This window comes from Pleurodeles waltl, chromosome 8, assembly GCF_031143425.1.
Source record: "Pleurodeles waltl isolate 20211129_DDA chromosome 8, aPleWal1.hap1.20221129, whole genome shotgun sequence".
NCBI lineage: Eukaryota > Metazoa > Chordata > Amphibia > Caudata > Salamandridae > Pleurodeles > Pleurodeles waltl.
The window spans coordinates 1,261,423,417-1,261,440,005 of record NC_090447.1 but is presented as its reverse complement, the minus strand read 5'-3'; the positions used below and the strand labels follow the sequence as shown (position 1 = coordinate 1,261,440,005).

Genomic DNA, 16,589 nt, shown 5'->3' with positions numbered 1-16,589 from the left:
CCCCTCCCCTGTCGGAAGCCCAACTTACCTGCATCTAGGGGGTCTTCCGGTAGGGAACGGGATGGGGTGCTGCTACCGCCAGCAGCGCCCGCCAGCAGAACACCGCCAGGCCGTATCATGTATCATGATACCGCTGGCGACGGTCTACTGGTGCTGGTGGTAGCAGCGCCACCTTACCACCATCCACCAGTATGGCCACAGCGGATTTCCGGCCTTCTTGTGGCAGGAGTCCGGCTGTGGTCATAATCTGGCAAACGGACGGTAGCCGCTGTGACGGTATTTTGGCGGCCGTCACCGCAGCGGCAGGAGGCTTATACCGCCATTGTCATAATGTGGGCCATACATACGCAGAGACCAACAAAGGCATCATATCCAGGGGTGTAGTTTGATCAGTAAGATTTTGGGGGTAGTGGACGGAGGTGAGCTTCAGATTTCCCAACAACCATGTAGGCATATACTGTTAAAATACATTATACAATAAGCAGGGCGCATGAGAATAGCTTAGCAGGCAGTGGAAAGATAGAGTAATGCGGATTGGTAGAAGTACTACTAACTGAGAAAAAACACAATATAAAATAACCAACATTTTTGAGGGCTTTCAAAACGGAGAGAGGAAGACAGTGTGTGTTTTTGGCTTTGTGTATGCAAAAATCCAAGGTGAAATCTGAAATACACCTCACCAGACCCAAATGAAAGCACCTGTACCCAACTTATCATCAGAGAATACATCTACTATGGAGGGGTGAACACCCCCAGTAACTCCACTGAACCTACGTCCGTGGTCATATCAGTGGTCATTGAAACACTTGGTATTTTCTTACTGCAGTAAATGATGTTGAGTAGATTCAAAGCCCCTGAACACTCTAGATTACCCGCAGTAGTTATTGTTAATAATGCACGACTAGGTAGAGAACTGTTTTTCGTCTAAACTGCATGGCTTCTTTAAAATGGCAAATGCTCCTGTGTTAATCATTTCTACTGAAGAAAAGCATCCAACAGAGAGTAGACTCCATCCCCTTATAAAGAATAGTTCTTAAGCTTCGAAACACACACTTCAGTATCCTAACTAAGAAATGACATGAAAAGGCCAGCCTAAAATGCAGATGGAGGATCAAAGAGAAATCTCTGCAAATCTGCGCCATTTCCAGCTATCTTTAACTAATCCTTTCTTTTGCCACTGACCGCCTGAGCCAGAATGAAGGACGGGAAAAACTCTGAAAGTCTGTGCTGCTACCCAAAGGTGAGAACAATTGTGTGGAGATCACAAAGAGTTAGGCAATATACCACTAAATCATGAACAATTCCTCACCTACGAAGGCCCAATCAACAAGAAAAAAAGGCACCATGCCAGTAGCTCATGTAGCAAAGCTAGTGATCCAGTTTGCCCAGAGAGGGTCTCAGCAATCCTATTAACCTACTGGTTGTTCACATTAATTGCGTGCAAGCTAAACTCAATTATTTTGCCTAGTCTTGATCTGATATGCAAAGGTCAAAATGGACTGAAGGCAACTGGAGAAGCAACAGACATAATATCCTTCACAATACATTTAAAAAGACAGGCAAATCAAACTGGCCAGCTTATAGTAATACAAAAGGTTAAAATATTACAAACATTTTCAAAAAAATACATAATTCACATACAGCTTAAAATGTAAAAAAAATGCATTTCATATCCAACTAATTAATTTGACAGGCTGCGTAAAAATCTTCAACATGCCAAAAACTAGAGTCCACAGTACATCTTTGCGTCATGCAAATTAAGAAAAAATAATTAGTCATGTAAGAAAACAATTGACATTCACAGGTGAACTCCACATTGCAAAAATACACAACATACGGATTCAACAACTATAACTCAAAGAGTTCATAAACTTCCAATGGTCTTCCTATATATCATTCACCGAATCCCATTCAAATATATCTAATCTGGGTCAGTACAATGGACTTTGCGATTACAATAGATAAAACGTTTTATTGAACTTCAAGGGACTTGTGCTTTGCTCCTAGCTCCCCTACCATGCTTCCTTAGCTGACGACCAACAATAATTTTCCTCTCACTGAAACAGAGGGAGCAGTCTAACAGAAAATGGATTAAAGAGTTGTTTTAGTTCACAAAAATAATATCCATTATTCTCAAGGGCTCTACCTCTGAGACCAGCAATATAAACATTCAAATAGATTAATAAATTGTTTAAACTTTGGTCACTCGTTAGTGAAATAGAACAGGCTAGCAGCCAATTACATAAGATCCCCAATAGTGTAACGTTTTTCCTACAAAGACGTGACAGTAAACTCAACCGGCCTCCGAAGGGAGTCCCCAAATTTAAAGAAGAAGCACTCCTTGCAAAGATAACAAATCTGTCAATGGAATGGAACTATAGCAGCACAGTCTCCTGTAGAATTAAAACAGAATACTCATCTGCAATAGATTTGTAAGAAGATTTAGCCAGTGTCTTAAACCCATGAACATTCCAGACCAGGATCTTTCTCACTGCGGGATGCCTATTCAGCTAACAGAGATTTTCCTCCCAGCATCCTTTTGGAGAATTTATGCATCCAGAATTTGTCTTACAAGGTACAGTTGCCTCATAGTGGCCACTATCAAATAAGTCAATTTGAAAGATATTGCTATATTTGGTTTGGGTACATCCCTATGTTATTGGGAGTGTTTTACCTCCATCTATGAACAGTTTTTGGCTAAGTGTGGAAGTTAAATTTGTGTCACTGTCAAATCTCAATGTTTTGAGAGAAAGAAGGAGCACTTGAATTGGCATTTATATTGCTATGATCTAAAGGTTCTGCATCCTCACAAAGCTCTATGCCATGGGAGAATAAATCCAGACTTCTCTACATAACAGTAACTGTCACTCATTTCAATGAAATGGAACTTTAACTACTTTGCCCCCCCTTAATCAGACTATATCCCTTGAAGGACAGAACTTGGGAGGTTACTTCTTTCAATGCTGGGATAAGCTTGAAAGCTGCTAAATGTTTAGAGTGGTTTAGAGGGAGAAGTTTTTACTTCCTCTTCCTCAACTTCTGAGGTTTAAAATAAATACCCATAGGGATCTGACCTTCCAATAGACATCTAGGGTCAGCTTTATTACTTAATACTTCATCTTTCACTTCTAAGGATCCAAAATTTTCTTGTGCTTAGGACATAAGATAGATTTTAATGGAACTACAGTCCTAGATAAAACTATCCCATTTTTGCTAAACACATCATATACCTTGAACCCCTAAGAGCAGAATCGCTAGGACTAGTACTTATAAGCACCAATCAAAAGCATATTGACTACTTCCCTATAGGAGACAGGCCTGGTTTGTAGTGAGTACCTGAGGTACTTACACCTTATACCAGGTCCAGTTATTCCTTATTAGAGAAATGTAGTAAGTGTCTAGACGCCAAGCTCTCTAGGGGTAGTGTGGATGGGCAGCCAAGACCTAACTAGGAGACATGCAAAGCTCATGCAATACCACTGTAGTCACACAGTACTCACACACATGAAGGATAATACTCAGTGTTACAAAAATAAAGGTACTTTATTTTGGTGACACAAATGCCAAAAATACCTTATAGACTATACTCTCTTAGGAAGTAAGTAATATACACAAAATATACACTAGAAAGCAGAAATAGCTGTAAAACAGTTAGATAACAGCGTAAATAGTGAAAATTACAATAGTTAGAAATGGGCCTAGGGGGAACACAAACCATATACTAAACTAGTGGAATGCAAAAGTCGGTTTCCCACCTAGGCAAGTGTAGTGTGTAGAGGGGTGCTGGGAGTGTAAGAAAACACTAAAGGTAAGTAATAGAACCCACCCCAGAGCCCAGGAAAGCAGGAGTAAATCACAATAACTTTCCTAGAACACACAAGAACACGTGATTGAAGATTTTGCAAGTACCAGAAGGGACTGCAAGACACCAACGATGGATTCCTGGACCTGAAGACCTGTGGAAGAAGGGAACCAAGTCCAAGAAGCACTGAAGAGTCCAGGGAGAACAGGAGGCCCTACTAACCCGGATGAAGGTGCAGAAGAAGAACCACCAGTGAAGAAGAACAGTCAGTACTTCACCCAAGAAGACAGATGTGGGTTCCTGGTTGGTGCAGATGATGTCCCACGCCGGATGGATGTTTGCAGTCTGGTTTGCGTCAAATGGCGCTGCAAGGGACCAGCAGGAACCTGTTGGCCTCTACTCAGGAGGGAGAGACAGAGGGGACTTTCAGCAACTCTGAGAGCTCTCAGAAGACCAAGCAGTGCACACAGGAGTCCTACAGCACGGGGGCAAAGAAGCTGCAAAAGGAAGCTCACGCAGCACTATACAAAGGGATCCCACGCTGCCGGCGAATCACGCAGGAGGCTGTGTGTCACAGGAAGGAGTGCTCTGGGCCAGAGCTGCATGGTGCACGAAGAACTTCGTGGAAGGATGCCAACAAGCCAAGGCAACTGCAAAACATGCAGAGCATGAGGGTACTGTCTTGCATGGGGAGGCAAGCTCCACCAAAGTTGGACATTAGGACCGTCAGGACCTACTTCGTCAAGAGAGGGGACCCAAGCCACCGGTCGTCACTGCAGAGGGGTGCCTGCTAAAGCAGGGAAGTGACTCCTTCACTTCAAGGGAGATTCCCTCGTTTTTCTGGTGCAGGCTGAAGACTGGATGTCCTCTGAGGATGCATGACTGTGTAACAGTTGCAGTTGCTGGCAGGAGCTGAAGATACAATGTTGCAAAAGTCATCTTTCCTTCTTTGTTGCAGTTGTAGAGTTCCTAGAGGGACCAGATTCAGTTTCTTCGGTAAGAAGGTGAAGTAAAGGATGCAGAGGATTCCTGCTGGAGTCTTGAAATCCGAATCTGAAGAACTACTCAAAAGAGAGACCCTAAATAGCCCTGAATGGGGGATTGGTTACCTAGCCAGGTAAGCACCTATCTGGGGAGGGCTCTGACGTCACCTGCTGGCACTGGCCACTCAGGTGCTCCCAGAGTGCCCCACCACCTTGGAATCCAAGATGGCAAAACCCAGGGACACTCTGGAGGAGCTCTGGGCACCACCCCTGGGGTGGTGATGGACAGGGGAGTGGTTAATCCCCTTTCCTTTGTCCAGTTTCGCGCCAGAGCAGGGAGTGGGGGTTCCTGAACCGGTGTAGACTGGATTATGCAAGAAAGGCACCATCTATGCCCTTCAAACATTTCCAGAGGCTCTGGGAGGCTACCCCTCCCATGTTTGTAACACCTATTTTCAAGGAGAGAGGGTGTAACACCCCTCTCCCAAAGGAAATGCTTTGTTCTGTCTTCCTGGGCTCGATCTGCTGGAGCAACAGGAGGGCGGAAACCTGTCTGTGAGGTGGCAGCAGGTGGGGCTGCCTGGAAAACCTCAGAAGGATGTAATGGCAGTACTGGGGGTCCTCTAAGGAGCCCCAGAGTGCATGGAATCATACAACCAATGCTTGCAAAAGCCTTGGGGTATGATTCCAATATGTCTGATACCAAACTTGGCCATATTCGGAGTTAACATTGTGAAGCTGTACATAGGTAGTGACCTAGGTACAGTGCACGATTAAAATGGTGTCCCCGCACTCAAGAAGTCCGGAAAAATGGTCCTGGACGACGTGGGGCCACCTCTGCTAGTGCAGGAGTGCCCGTACACACAGGTACTCTGCACTGAGCCTTCAGGGTTGGAAGGCGTGGTATATGGGTGGCTTATAAGTGACGTGATGCAGTGTAAACTGCAGTGAAAGGGTGCATGCACCATTTCACAAAGGCTGCAATGGCAGTCCTGTAGAAGCCTTGGTATGGGCTCCCTATGGGTGGCAAAAGAAATGCTGCAGCCCACAGTTCCATAATGGCTACACTCCCTTGCTTTCCTTTCTCCCACACCTTGTGCGTTTTGAATGGCTCAGGGCTTCTTTGACTGAAATATTCTTGGAAGGGCATCAGGATGTGGAGGATGCCCAAGTACACTTTGGCAAAACTGTTGGAAGAAGCAAGGGACCAACATTAAAAACAACTTTCATAAACGACAGTATAGTGATCCACGTGGCTGAGACAACACATTTAATGCTTGCGTCCTTACATTTAAATGACAAATAGAGGTCATACTCTAAGATACAGCATCCACAAAATCAGATAATTAAAAAATGCCAGGAAAGCTTTGTTTTTTCATGCAGACGTCTATGCCACCAATTGCTCAACCAAGACAATGATAGATATTATGATAAACTACATATGAAGATAATCAACTGCAATCAGAAGGTGTAATGAAATGCCTCCATGGTATGGTTGCCCCCTAACGTTTTGCCTTTGCTGATGCTAAGTTCTGATTGAAAGTGTGCTGGGACCCTGCTAACCAGGCCCCAGCACCAGTGTTCTTTCCCTAAACTGTACCTTTGTCTCCACAATTTGCACAACCCTGGCACTCAGGTAAGTCCCTTGTAACTGGTACCCCTGGTACCAAGGGCCCCGATGCCATGGAAGGTCTCTAAGGGCTGCAGCATGTCTTATGCCGCCTTGGGGACCCCTCACTCAGCACATGCACACTGCCTCACAGCTTGTGTGTGCTGGTGGGGAGAAAATGACTAAGTCGACATGGCACTCCCCTCAGAGTGCCATGCCAACCTCACACTGCCTGCGGCATAGGTAAGTCACCCCTCTAGCAGGCCTTACCGCCCTAAGGCAGGATGCACTGTACCACAGCTGAGGGCATATGTGCATGAGCACTATGCCCCTACAGTGTCTAAGCAAAACCTTAGACATTGTAAGTGCAGGGTAGCCATAAGAGTATATGGTCTGGGAGTTTGTCAAACACAAACTCCACAGTTCCATAATGGCTACACTGAAATCTGGGAAGTTTGGTATCAAACATCTCAGCACAATAAATGCACACTGATGTCAGCGTGCAAGTTATTGTAACATACACCCAGAGGGCATCGTAGAGATACCCCCTGAATACCAATCTGACTTCTAGTGTAGGCTGACCAGTTTCTGCCAGCCTGCCACACACCAGACAAGTTGCTGGTCACGTGGGCAGAGTGCCTTTGTCACTCTGTGGCCAGGAACAAAGCCTGTACTGGGTGGAGGTGCTTCTCACCTCACCCTGCAGGAACTGTAACACCTGGCGGTGAGCCTCAAAGGCTCACCCCTTTTGTTACAGCGCCCCAGGGCACCCCAGCTAGTGGAGTTGCACGCCCCTCCGGCCACTGCACCCACTTTTGGCGGCAAGGCTGGAGGAGATAATGAGAAAAACAAGGAGGAGTCACCCACCAGTCAGGACAGCCCCTAAGGTGTCCCGAGCTGAGGTGACCCCTACCTTTAGAAATCCTCCATCTTGAGTTTGGAGGATCCCCCTAATAGGTTTAGGGATGAGCCCCCCTCCCCACAGGGAGGAGACACAAAGAGGGTGTAGCCACCCTCAAGGACTGTAGCCAATGGCTACTGCCCTCCCAGACCTAAACACACCCCTAAATTCAGTATTTAGGGGCTCCCCAGATCCCAAGAAATCAGATTCCTGCAACCTGAAGAAACAAGAAGGACTGCTGACCTACAAGCCTGCAGAGAAAACGGACGACAACTGCTTTGGCCCCAGCCCTACCGGCCGGTCTCCAACTTCGAAAACCTGCAACCAGCGACGCATCCGACAGGGACCAGCGACCTCTGAAGCCTCAGGGGACTGCCCTGGACTAAAGGACCAAGAAACTCCTGTGAGCAGCGGCCCTGCTCAAAACCAGCTACTTCTTTGCAACAAAGAAGCAACTTCCAAAGACTGCACGTTTCCTGCCGGAAGCGTGAGACTTCACACTCTGCACCCGACGCCCCCGGCTCGAGATCCAGAGAACAAACACCACAGGTAGGACAACAGCGAGCCTGTGAGTAGCCAGAGACGGCCCTCCCGAACCTCCACAGCGACGCCTGCAGAAAGAATCCAGAGGCTCCCCCTGACCGCGACTGCCTGTAACAAGGGGCCCGATGCCTGGAACCAACACTGCACCCGCAGCCCCCAGGACCTGAAGGAACCGAACTTCAGCGCAGGAGTGACCCCCCAGGCGACCCTCTGCCTAGCACATGTGGTGGCTGTCCCGAGAAGCCCCCGTGCCTGCCTGCACCGCTAGAGTGACCACCGGCACCCTCCATTGTTTCCTATATAAAACCAGACGCCTGCTTTGCACACTGCACCCGGCCGCCCCTGTGCCGCTGAGGGTGCGTTGTGTGTGCCTACTTGTATCCCCCCCGTGCTCCACAAAACCCCCCTGGTCTGCCCCAAGGACGCAGGTACTTACCTGCTGGCAGAGTGGAACCGGAGCACCCCTGTTCTCCATAGGTACCTATGTGTTTTGGGCACCTCTTTGACCTCTGCACCTGACCAGCCCTGAGCTACTGGTGTGGTAACTTTGGGGTTGCCTTGAACCCCCAACGGTGGGCTGCCTATGCCCAAGAAATGAGACTTGTAAGTGTTTTATTTACCTCCTAATCTAACCTTTACTTACCTCCCCCAGGAACTGTTGATATTTGCACTTGTGTCCACTTTGAAAATAGCTTATTGCCATGTTTACAAAGACTGTATATGATATTGTTTTTATTCAAAGTTCCTAAGGTATCTAAGTGAAGTACCTTGCATTTAAAGTGTTTAATGTAAATCTTGAACCTGTGGTTCTTAAAATAAACTAAGAAAATATATTTTTCAATATAAAAACCTATTGGCCTGGGGTAAGTCTTTGAAGTGTGTGTTCCTCATTGATTGCCTGTCTGTGTGCAACAAATGCTTAACACTACCCTCTGATAAGCCCAACCACACTACCACAAAAATAGAGCATTAGAATTATCTACTTTTGCCACTATCTTACCTCTAAGGGGAACCCTTGGACTCTGTCCACACTATTTCTTACTTTGAAATAGTATATACAGAGCCAACTTCCTACAGAAGGTATTTAAGTATGATTGCAAAGTTTTGAAAATTACATAATAAAGACTCAAAACTAGATGGAAAAACAGGAGATCCCAAAATGAAAACGATCTCAAGGGCTTTTGAACAGGAACACCACCAGAATGGAAATTTGTTGACACTTGTACACACAAATGTCAGTTATATTCGTGGGGTTACTGTCTACCCAGCATAAGACCACTCGTGCACAGAAAAGAAACAGCTCATTATGAATTTAGAAGTAATCAGAATATGTGACATCACATTAGAAGGTAAGTGCTTGATTAAGTTATGTGACGTCTGATATGTGTTCCCGGATCTGTCATATATCAGTTTAGGCAAGATGCAGATTTTGCCAATTTACACAGTGGCAATGTTCAGAGCACAGGCCATACTTGTGGGAGTTTCAATTTCCTTTCAATTCAGGAAGTAATAGAAACATATAAAATGCTGTGCCCAAAGTGAAAAACTAAACATGTTATTCACCATGGACCTTCAAATACATTACATATGATTACAAAAAAAAAATGTCTATAAAAAAGTGTAAGAAGAAACTTAGACTGAAGTTCGGGACCTTTAACATGAGAAAAACAGCAACATTTTGAAATTCAAACTCAGAATAGGAAATATTTACAGCACTAAAGAAATACCTCACTACACAATTAGGTTTTTAGTGGTGTGGAATATACCTCATCCGCCTCACTTGAATTGGGGACTAAGTGATATTTAGACATTACGGAACTACTTTCTGATTGAATATATAACTCAGAAGAAGTTTCAAAACTTCTTACAACAAAGTAGGGCGAATGGGGTTATATTGATCGTCAAACAGCACTGAATACGTTGGCTTCACATTAACACATAAACTGCCACTTGGTACATTGGCCTTTCAAGACAGAAAAAAAGAATCTGCCATCAGCAGCATGGGGACGTACCAAGACATGATGTCAGATGTTACAGAGAGGCTGGCAACATGTGTTACTAATAGTAAAACCAGTACAATTATAAGTGATGTTTGGCTATGTAGTTCGACAAGAACCCACCAGTTAAAGAGGGTTATCATAAATGAGAATACAGCCATAATCAAAAAAAGGTAAGGTCTAGATAAAATTGAACCCAACTTCAACGCTGAACACAGGAAAGCTAATAGTAGAAGATCATTTCCAGTGTTAGTGTATGTACATTAAAAGAAAGCAAACAATTAAAAAAAATAAAAGCACATACGGAGGTTTTACTTGTGACAATCAAAGCAAAAAGAGAGCAGTTAAACACACACTAACCTGTGTTCAGCTGGCACAGGAGGGGGCCACACAGCAGGATCTCGAAATGGTTCATCTTGATAGGATACAGGGAAATCTGCTGGTTTGTCGATCTTAAAACTCTCTAAAGTGTTGACAATGCTCTTCACTTGTTCATATTCTTCAACTAGCTGTTGTCGTACCTTTAAAATCAACAATAAGGGCACATGAAAAGGTGAAAAAACAACAATGGTTCTTTTTGCACGACTCCACAATGTATAGTTCTTCTAAACTAAGTAACAAATGTAAATATTACAATAAATACTAAGAAAACAGTGTGGGATGTCACAATAATAGCAAGCGCATAAAGACATAATAACTGCACTTCACACCCTAATCCTGTAAATCAATTAGTAGTCAATGCTCTCAAAAAGCACTCATACTCAGATTATAGAGATGCCTGTTACAAAGTCTCTCCCTATCTACCGCCTCCCAGTCATCATCAGTAATGTGCCTTTGTTATCACTCTCTCTCTGTGCCCCTACAGACCATTTCGCAGCCAATTGCGAGCACTGCAATAATACATCTAAAATTGCATTGAAACCGCCAACAGTGGCAGCAGCCGTCTGGAATGTTATCTTGTATACTTCCAAGAGGTCAGCCACATTATATTTAGATGCAATGTGGCAACACTCTTAGAATACTATAATATTTTCTAAACTAACTGTTATACTATTCCATGCTGATCACCTATACACACCGTGGTGGCCATTTTGGAAGTATACAAAACAACAGTCCTAGATGGTTGGCCCACTATATTGGCTTTACATTGCTTGCATCACATTTCCATAAACATTGACAAACCTAATAGTGGCAGCGAACAAGCACTGGTAAAGTGAGGGCATCTGGCCTTGCTAAAGCCATAACATCAGCAAGATTAGAGCAAGAAAAATAATCTGCAATCAACATAAACAAATTAAATATGAACACCTTCAATCAACATAACCAAGAAAAAAGTGGAGATAGTATTTAAGCTGGAAAGGATTGCTTAACAAAATGTTAAAATTGTTTCATAACGGGACTTGAAAGTGCCCTTCATCCTTTTCTCCCTCTTTGGGTCTCGCCTACACGGCGCATGCGCTGTGCTGCAAGATGTATTATTTACAATTCAGTAGGTTTACAACTCAACCCCAGAATACCATTAGTTGTATTCGTGGTCACTCTCATTTGCAATTTTCAAATGCTTAGCTTCCATATGCTTCCTTTTCTTTCTTCAGTTAGCTCCTCTCTGGAGCAGGGACTAAGTATATGTGTTCTTCTGCGTCTCTTTTCTTCCACATCTTTTAGCAACACACGTTTTAATATTTTGTAATTGTTTCAGTACTATTCCTGGACATGTAGTGGGAATTGCTACTTTTCACACAAGTACACAGCTTCTTATTTATATTGCCTTGACCCTATCTGCTATCTCTATTGACGCTTTTGTTACTTACTCACACAACTGTACTAATCTATGCCACTCTATTTCATTCCACTCTACGCCACTCCACTCTATGCTATGCTACTCCATGTGACTCCACTCCACCCTGCTCCATTACAACACATCCAATACACTACATTCTATTTCACTCTATGCCACTTTACTCTTTGCCACCTAAGGCACCCCACTCCACTCCACTCTATGTCACTCCACGGTACTCCACTGCACCCTACTGTATGCCACTCTACTCTGCACCACTCTATTCCATGCCACATAATGCCACTATAGGCCACTCTGCATCATTCTACTCTGTGCCAGTCTATGCTACACCTCATCACTTTACCCCAATCCTCTCTTCATCACACAAAGCCACTCTATTTTATGCTGCTCCACTCTACGCCACTCAACTTCAGTATATGGCACTTTACTTTACCCCACTCTACTCTATGCCACTTCATGCTAACAGCGCTTAATTTGTAATGAACTGAATACTGGTGACAAAACCAATCCAATCTAATAATCTTTATTGTTCAGTTAATTAAAACTTACAATTGTTCTAAAATCACAATTTAAAAACAAAATTAAGTAAAATCGGATGCATTACATATCACTATGCAATTGTCCATCATTTGTTATAAAGGTTTTGAGGCTTCTAAGCACCAATACCAGATTACTTGGATACGTGTGAGTCATAAAGCATAATAGTGTTGCTATTACTACTACGTTGCTACTGGGCCAAAAGAGAAAGACAGCAGGGCATAAACCATAATAGCTTTGGTGCTGCAAATATTATGGAAAAAGTGCTTAGTGCTTTGACATGGTTTCATTTAATTGTACAGGAAATACTGAACCAAAAGAGGAAGACAAAAGGTTATCACAGGGTTGCTAATGTTAATGCTAGGGGCAACAGGAAGGGCATAGTGCTTACTTGTAGATGTGAAGAGCCCTGCAAAGAACAAAGTGCATACTGCTTAAGCCTGAACTGATAATGCCCTGCAAGGTTAGTAGTTGACAACAAGCGCCCAAAGCTCTGCTGTGAAAACCATGGCCTGTGCATTACATGTCAGCACGCTGAATATCAACACTGCATAGTCTTGAATTAATCTCAGGCCTCTTTAATCCATACCAGACACACTCTTCCCCATTATCTCTCTCTTGCATGTTACTGCTTTCTCCCTTTGTGGTGGCTTTTCCATCTTTCTCCTCCTCAATCTTTCAGCTTTGTATGATTGTAGATGTTTTGCAGTAAAATAAGCAGCGGTCCTCAAAAATAGGTCTGTCCCTTCCCCCACCAGCAACCACCGATTCAAATCAAGCACTGACTCACCTCCACCCTACTCTATGCCACTCTACTCTGCACCACTCTACGGCACGCCATACTGTGCCCACTCTAGTCAAAGCTGCTTCCACACCACTCCTCACAAGGCCAGTTTATGACACTAAAAGTAGAGAGCTACCCCACTCTAATCTACACCACTCTACATCACTACATTCTATTCTATACCACTACATCCTACTTTATGCCACTTTATGCCATTCTACTCTACACCACTCCACCCCACTCTAGGCCACTCCACTCTATACCAATCTAATCTACACTACTCTACCCTATGCTTCTATATGCCACTCCACTCAATCTATGCCACTCTACACCACTTCACTCTATGTTACTCCACTCTACGCCACTCCACTCCACAGAGTGCAACTCTATGGCACACTATGTCACTACTCTCCATTACACTACACTCTACATCATGTCACTCTACTCTATGCAACTTCAGTATACACCATTCTACTTTACGCTGGTCTACTCTACTGTATGTCTCTCCACTCTATGCTACTCCAGTCTACTCTACGCCACTCTGTCCTATGCCACTCCGTCCTATGCCACTCCGCTCCATGCCCCTCCACTTTCCTTTAGGTCACTCTCCTCCACGCCAAGACACTAACTTTAAGCCATGCTGGTGTACAACATAGTTAAAAGACATTGGCAAAGCCAATAGCTCTAACATCTTTGCAGATACTTATTTTGTAAGCTTCTGTTGTCCCTCTACTTTTATATGATTTTAGATCTACGAATGTATATTTGCAGTTTGGTGCAATGCTTTCACCCTGCCATATCATACCATGTAAGCGTAATGAATACTTAACAAATCTATATTGTTAACCATATGTGACCTAAAATGTCTCAATACTTTCCATTGAGAAATAAAACTTGCAAACTCCTACTAGTTTTCTTGATGGACTATTTCCAAAAATGTGCCCATATTTCGCCAGAGGTATAAAGAGACTACCACAAGAGTCAGTAGAAGCCACTCCTACTAGGGCACTTCAACCAGGAAAGAAAGACTGCGCTATTCACTAATACGAAAAGGAAAGCCTAAGCCAGTCAATCTAACCTGCAGAAAATCCCTACACAAGCCACGCCTAGTAGCAGAGATATTTTCTTAAACTTCTAGAAAAGCCATTTAAAAATGTCCACTGCAGATTCACCTACACTCATGGTAGCCATCTCTGAATTAATTTTATTAGGCTTTAAGAAAATCAATCCATTTAGATTAGTGGCCCTCTCGCTCCTATTAGCAAAACAGACACACGGTGATACATTGGTTGGAACCAATGTGCTTCCCAAGTATGGAAAAAAGATGCAAGGAAGTGGGTGAAAGCTGAAGATGTGCAAATAAAACAAGTGAGAACTGATGATAAACTAGACAAGGACTTCAGAGACTGAAGTGAAATGTTGACTGAATAGACAAAGGATGGGGAAGCTTGTACTCTGTCCACCAGACTGTCAGCGGGTAATTATTATTTAACATAAAACTGATTTGATGAAGCAGAATCTATGTTGACTGTAGGATATCTGATGATTTCTATAAATGTCATTTGGTAAATAGCATTGCGGAAGTACACTACTGGTTGTACACTTTTGTCTACAAGCTCAGTACAATAATATGATGCTATTACAGTATGGGTGAGGTTTCTTTTTCAGTTGTCCACCAGACTGTCAGCGGGTAATTATTATTTAACATAAAACTGATTTGATGAAGCAGAATCTATGTTGACTGTAGGATATCTGATGATTTCTATAAATGTCATTTGGTAAATAGCATTGCGGAAGTACACTACTGGTTGTACACTTTTGTCTACAAGCTCAGTACAATAATATGATGCTATTACAGTATGGGTGAGGTTTCTTTTTCAGTTGTTAAAAAAAAAAAAAAAATCAATAAAAATTGTCTAAAACAAGAAAATCAATTCACAGATGGCAGATGTGGATGCATACACATTCACAGTGGCCATCTCTGAAAGAATTCTCTTGAAGCACAACAAAAGTCATTTACACACAAACTACCAGACTAGGATAAACAAGCGCTGACATAGAATAGGTTTCACATGACAGACCTGCTGGCTTTGCCACACTTGTTTGTGTCTACTTTGTCCCTCAAGGTGTTATTTTCTATATTTAGCAGAATATTTAAATAATTTAAAATGTATGTAAATAAATATATACTTGGTTTTTATTAAAGAATGCACAATCAATCAATCAATCGGGAATTTGTAAAGTGCACTATTCTCCTGTGAGGGTCTCAAGGCGCTGAATGTGATAGAAGAATCATAACATATTGGGTATTTATTTCAAAATATTTTGCTCTTGGTGGCAGAGTTTATTTCATTAAACAATAATCATACTGGTTTAAACACAAGTGTTTCATATAAATATAGAGGCTTCCACTGTATTGCAACTGAAGTATAAGATTACATATGTTAGATTAAACAAGGAAACAAGTAAGGATTTTAACTATCGTACTGCAGCACTAATAATTAGATTTTTAACTGTAAGAAATGTATCATTGTTTAAAGATGTGCTGATGCTAAAGGTCTACTGGGACACAAAGGGACAAATGATTCAATATTGTTTTTTTTTGTCAGTCATCATTTTAAGCCAATTGATCTCAAACTGAGCCACAAGATGTGGTTGATAATAAAAACATTTGCCGAATACTAATCTCATGAAAAAACATTGATCTGAGAGTTGTATTGAGTGAAAATCTGAATACTTGGCTGATCTACACAGCAGAACATAAAGTTTGCCTCCAAAGAGGAAGAAGAATGAAGTAGGAAAATTAGCAAAATCCACTATGACTGAGTAGATGAGAGGGAATTTCCCTACACCCACCCCGTTACCCTTAATCTCCATCATGCTACTTTCAACTCTGGATATAATATATTTGAGATTTGAAGATCAGGTACTCTACAGCTTTGGGAAATAGAAAAGGTTTTACATGCAGCTTGTCGGTAGTTAGACTCAAGTGAGAAAATGTATTTCTCATTTGTTTTTCCAGCTCCGTCAATTTCAATCTCAGTCTCAGTAACAAACAAAGGTGGTTATTATGACCCTGGCGGTCTTCCAGCCACTAGGGTTAATGTGGCGGTATCACCGCCAACAGGCTGGCTGTGAGGACCACGACATTATGAGTGTGGCAGTTTTACCGCCACATCTCCACCCATACCGCCATGGCGGTATGAACCACCGGGCCAGAGATGTTCATTTCCGACCCAGCGGTCCACAGAGGACCGCCACGAAAACCATGCCGGTAGGGCTACCGGTGACAGAGAATTCCTTCATTGTCACCGGTAGACTGCTCCCCCGAACCAGCAAGCACCTGGCCCCCTCACCCCTCTACACTCACATACCACCCCCTACTCACATAGTGCCCCCACCCCCTACTCACATAGCACTCCCCTCCCTGCATACATGCACCCAGACACGCACCACACACACACCCACTCACCTACACACACACATCCACTCACACTCATCCAAACATGCATTCCCTCACACTCATCCATACACACATTCACTCACACGCATCCATTCACGCATTCAATCACACTCATCCATAAACACATTCACTCACACGCATACATCACAACACTCAGTCTCATTCACACACA

At 43.2% G+C, this 16,589-nt stretch overlaps 1 protein-coding gene across 1 annotated transcript in view; it reads right to left on the bottom strand.

Annotated features, from left to right (window-relative positions):
- The window catches only part of KATNAL1 (katanin catalytic subunit A1 like 1), a 267,909-nt gene that overhangs the window by 209,522 nt on the left and 41,798 nt on the right, over positions 1-16,589 (bottom strand). The window contains exon 3 of the mRNA XM_069202194.1: positions 10,196-10,356. Within this exon, the coding sequence (XP_069058295.1) occupies positions 10,196-10,356 (161 nt within the window). The remainder of the gene's footprint in view (positions 1-10,195; positions 10,357-16,589) is intronic.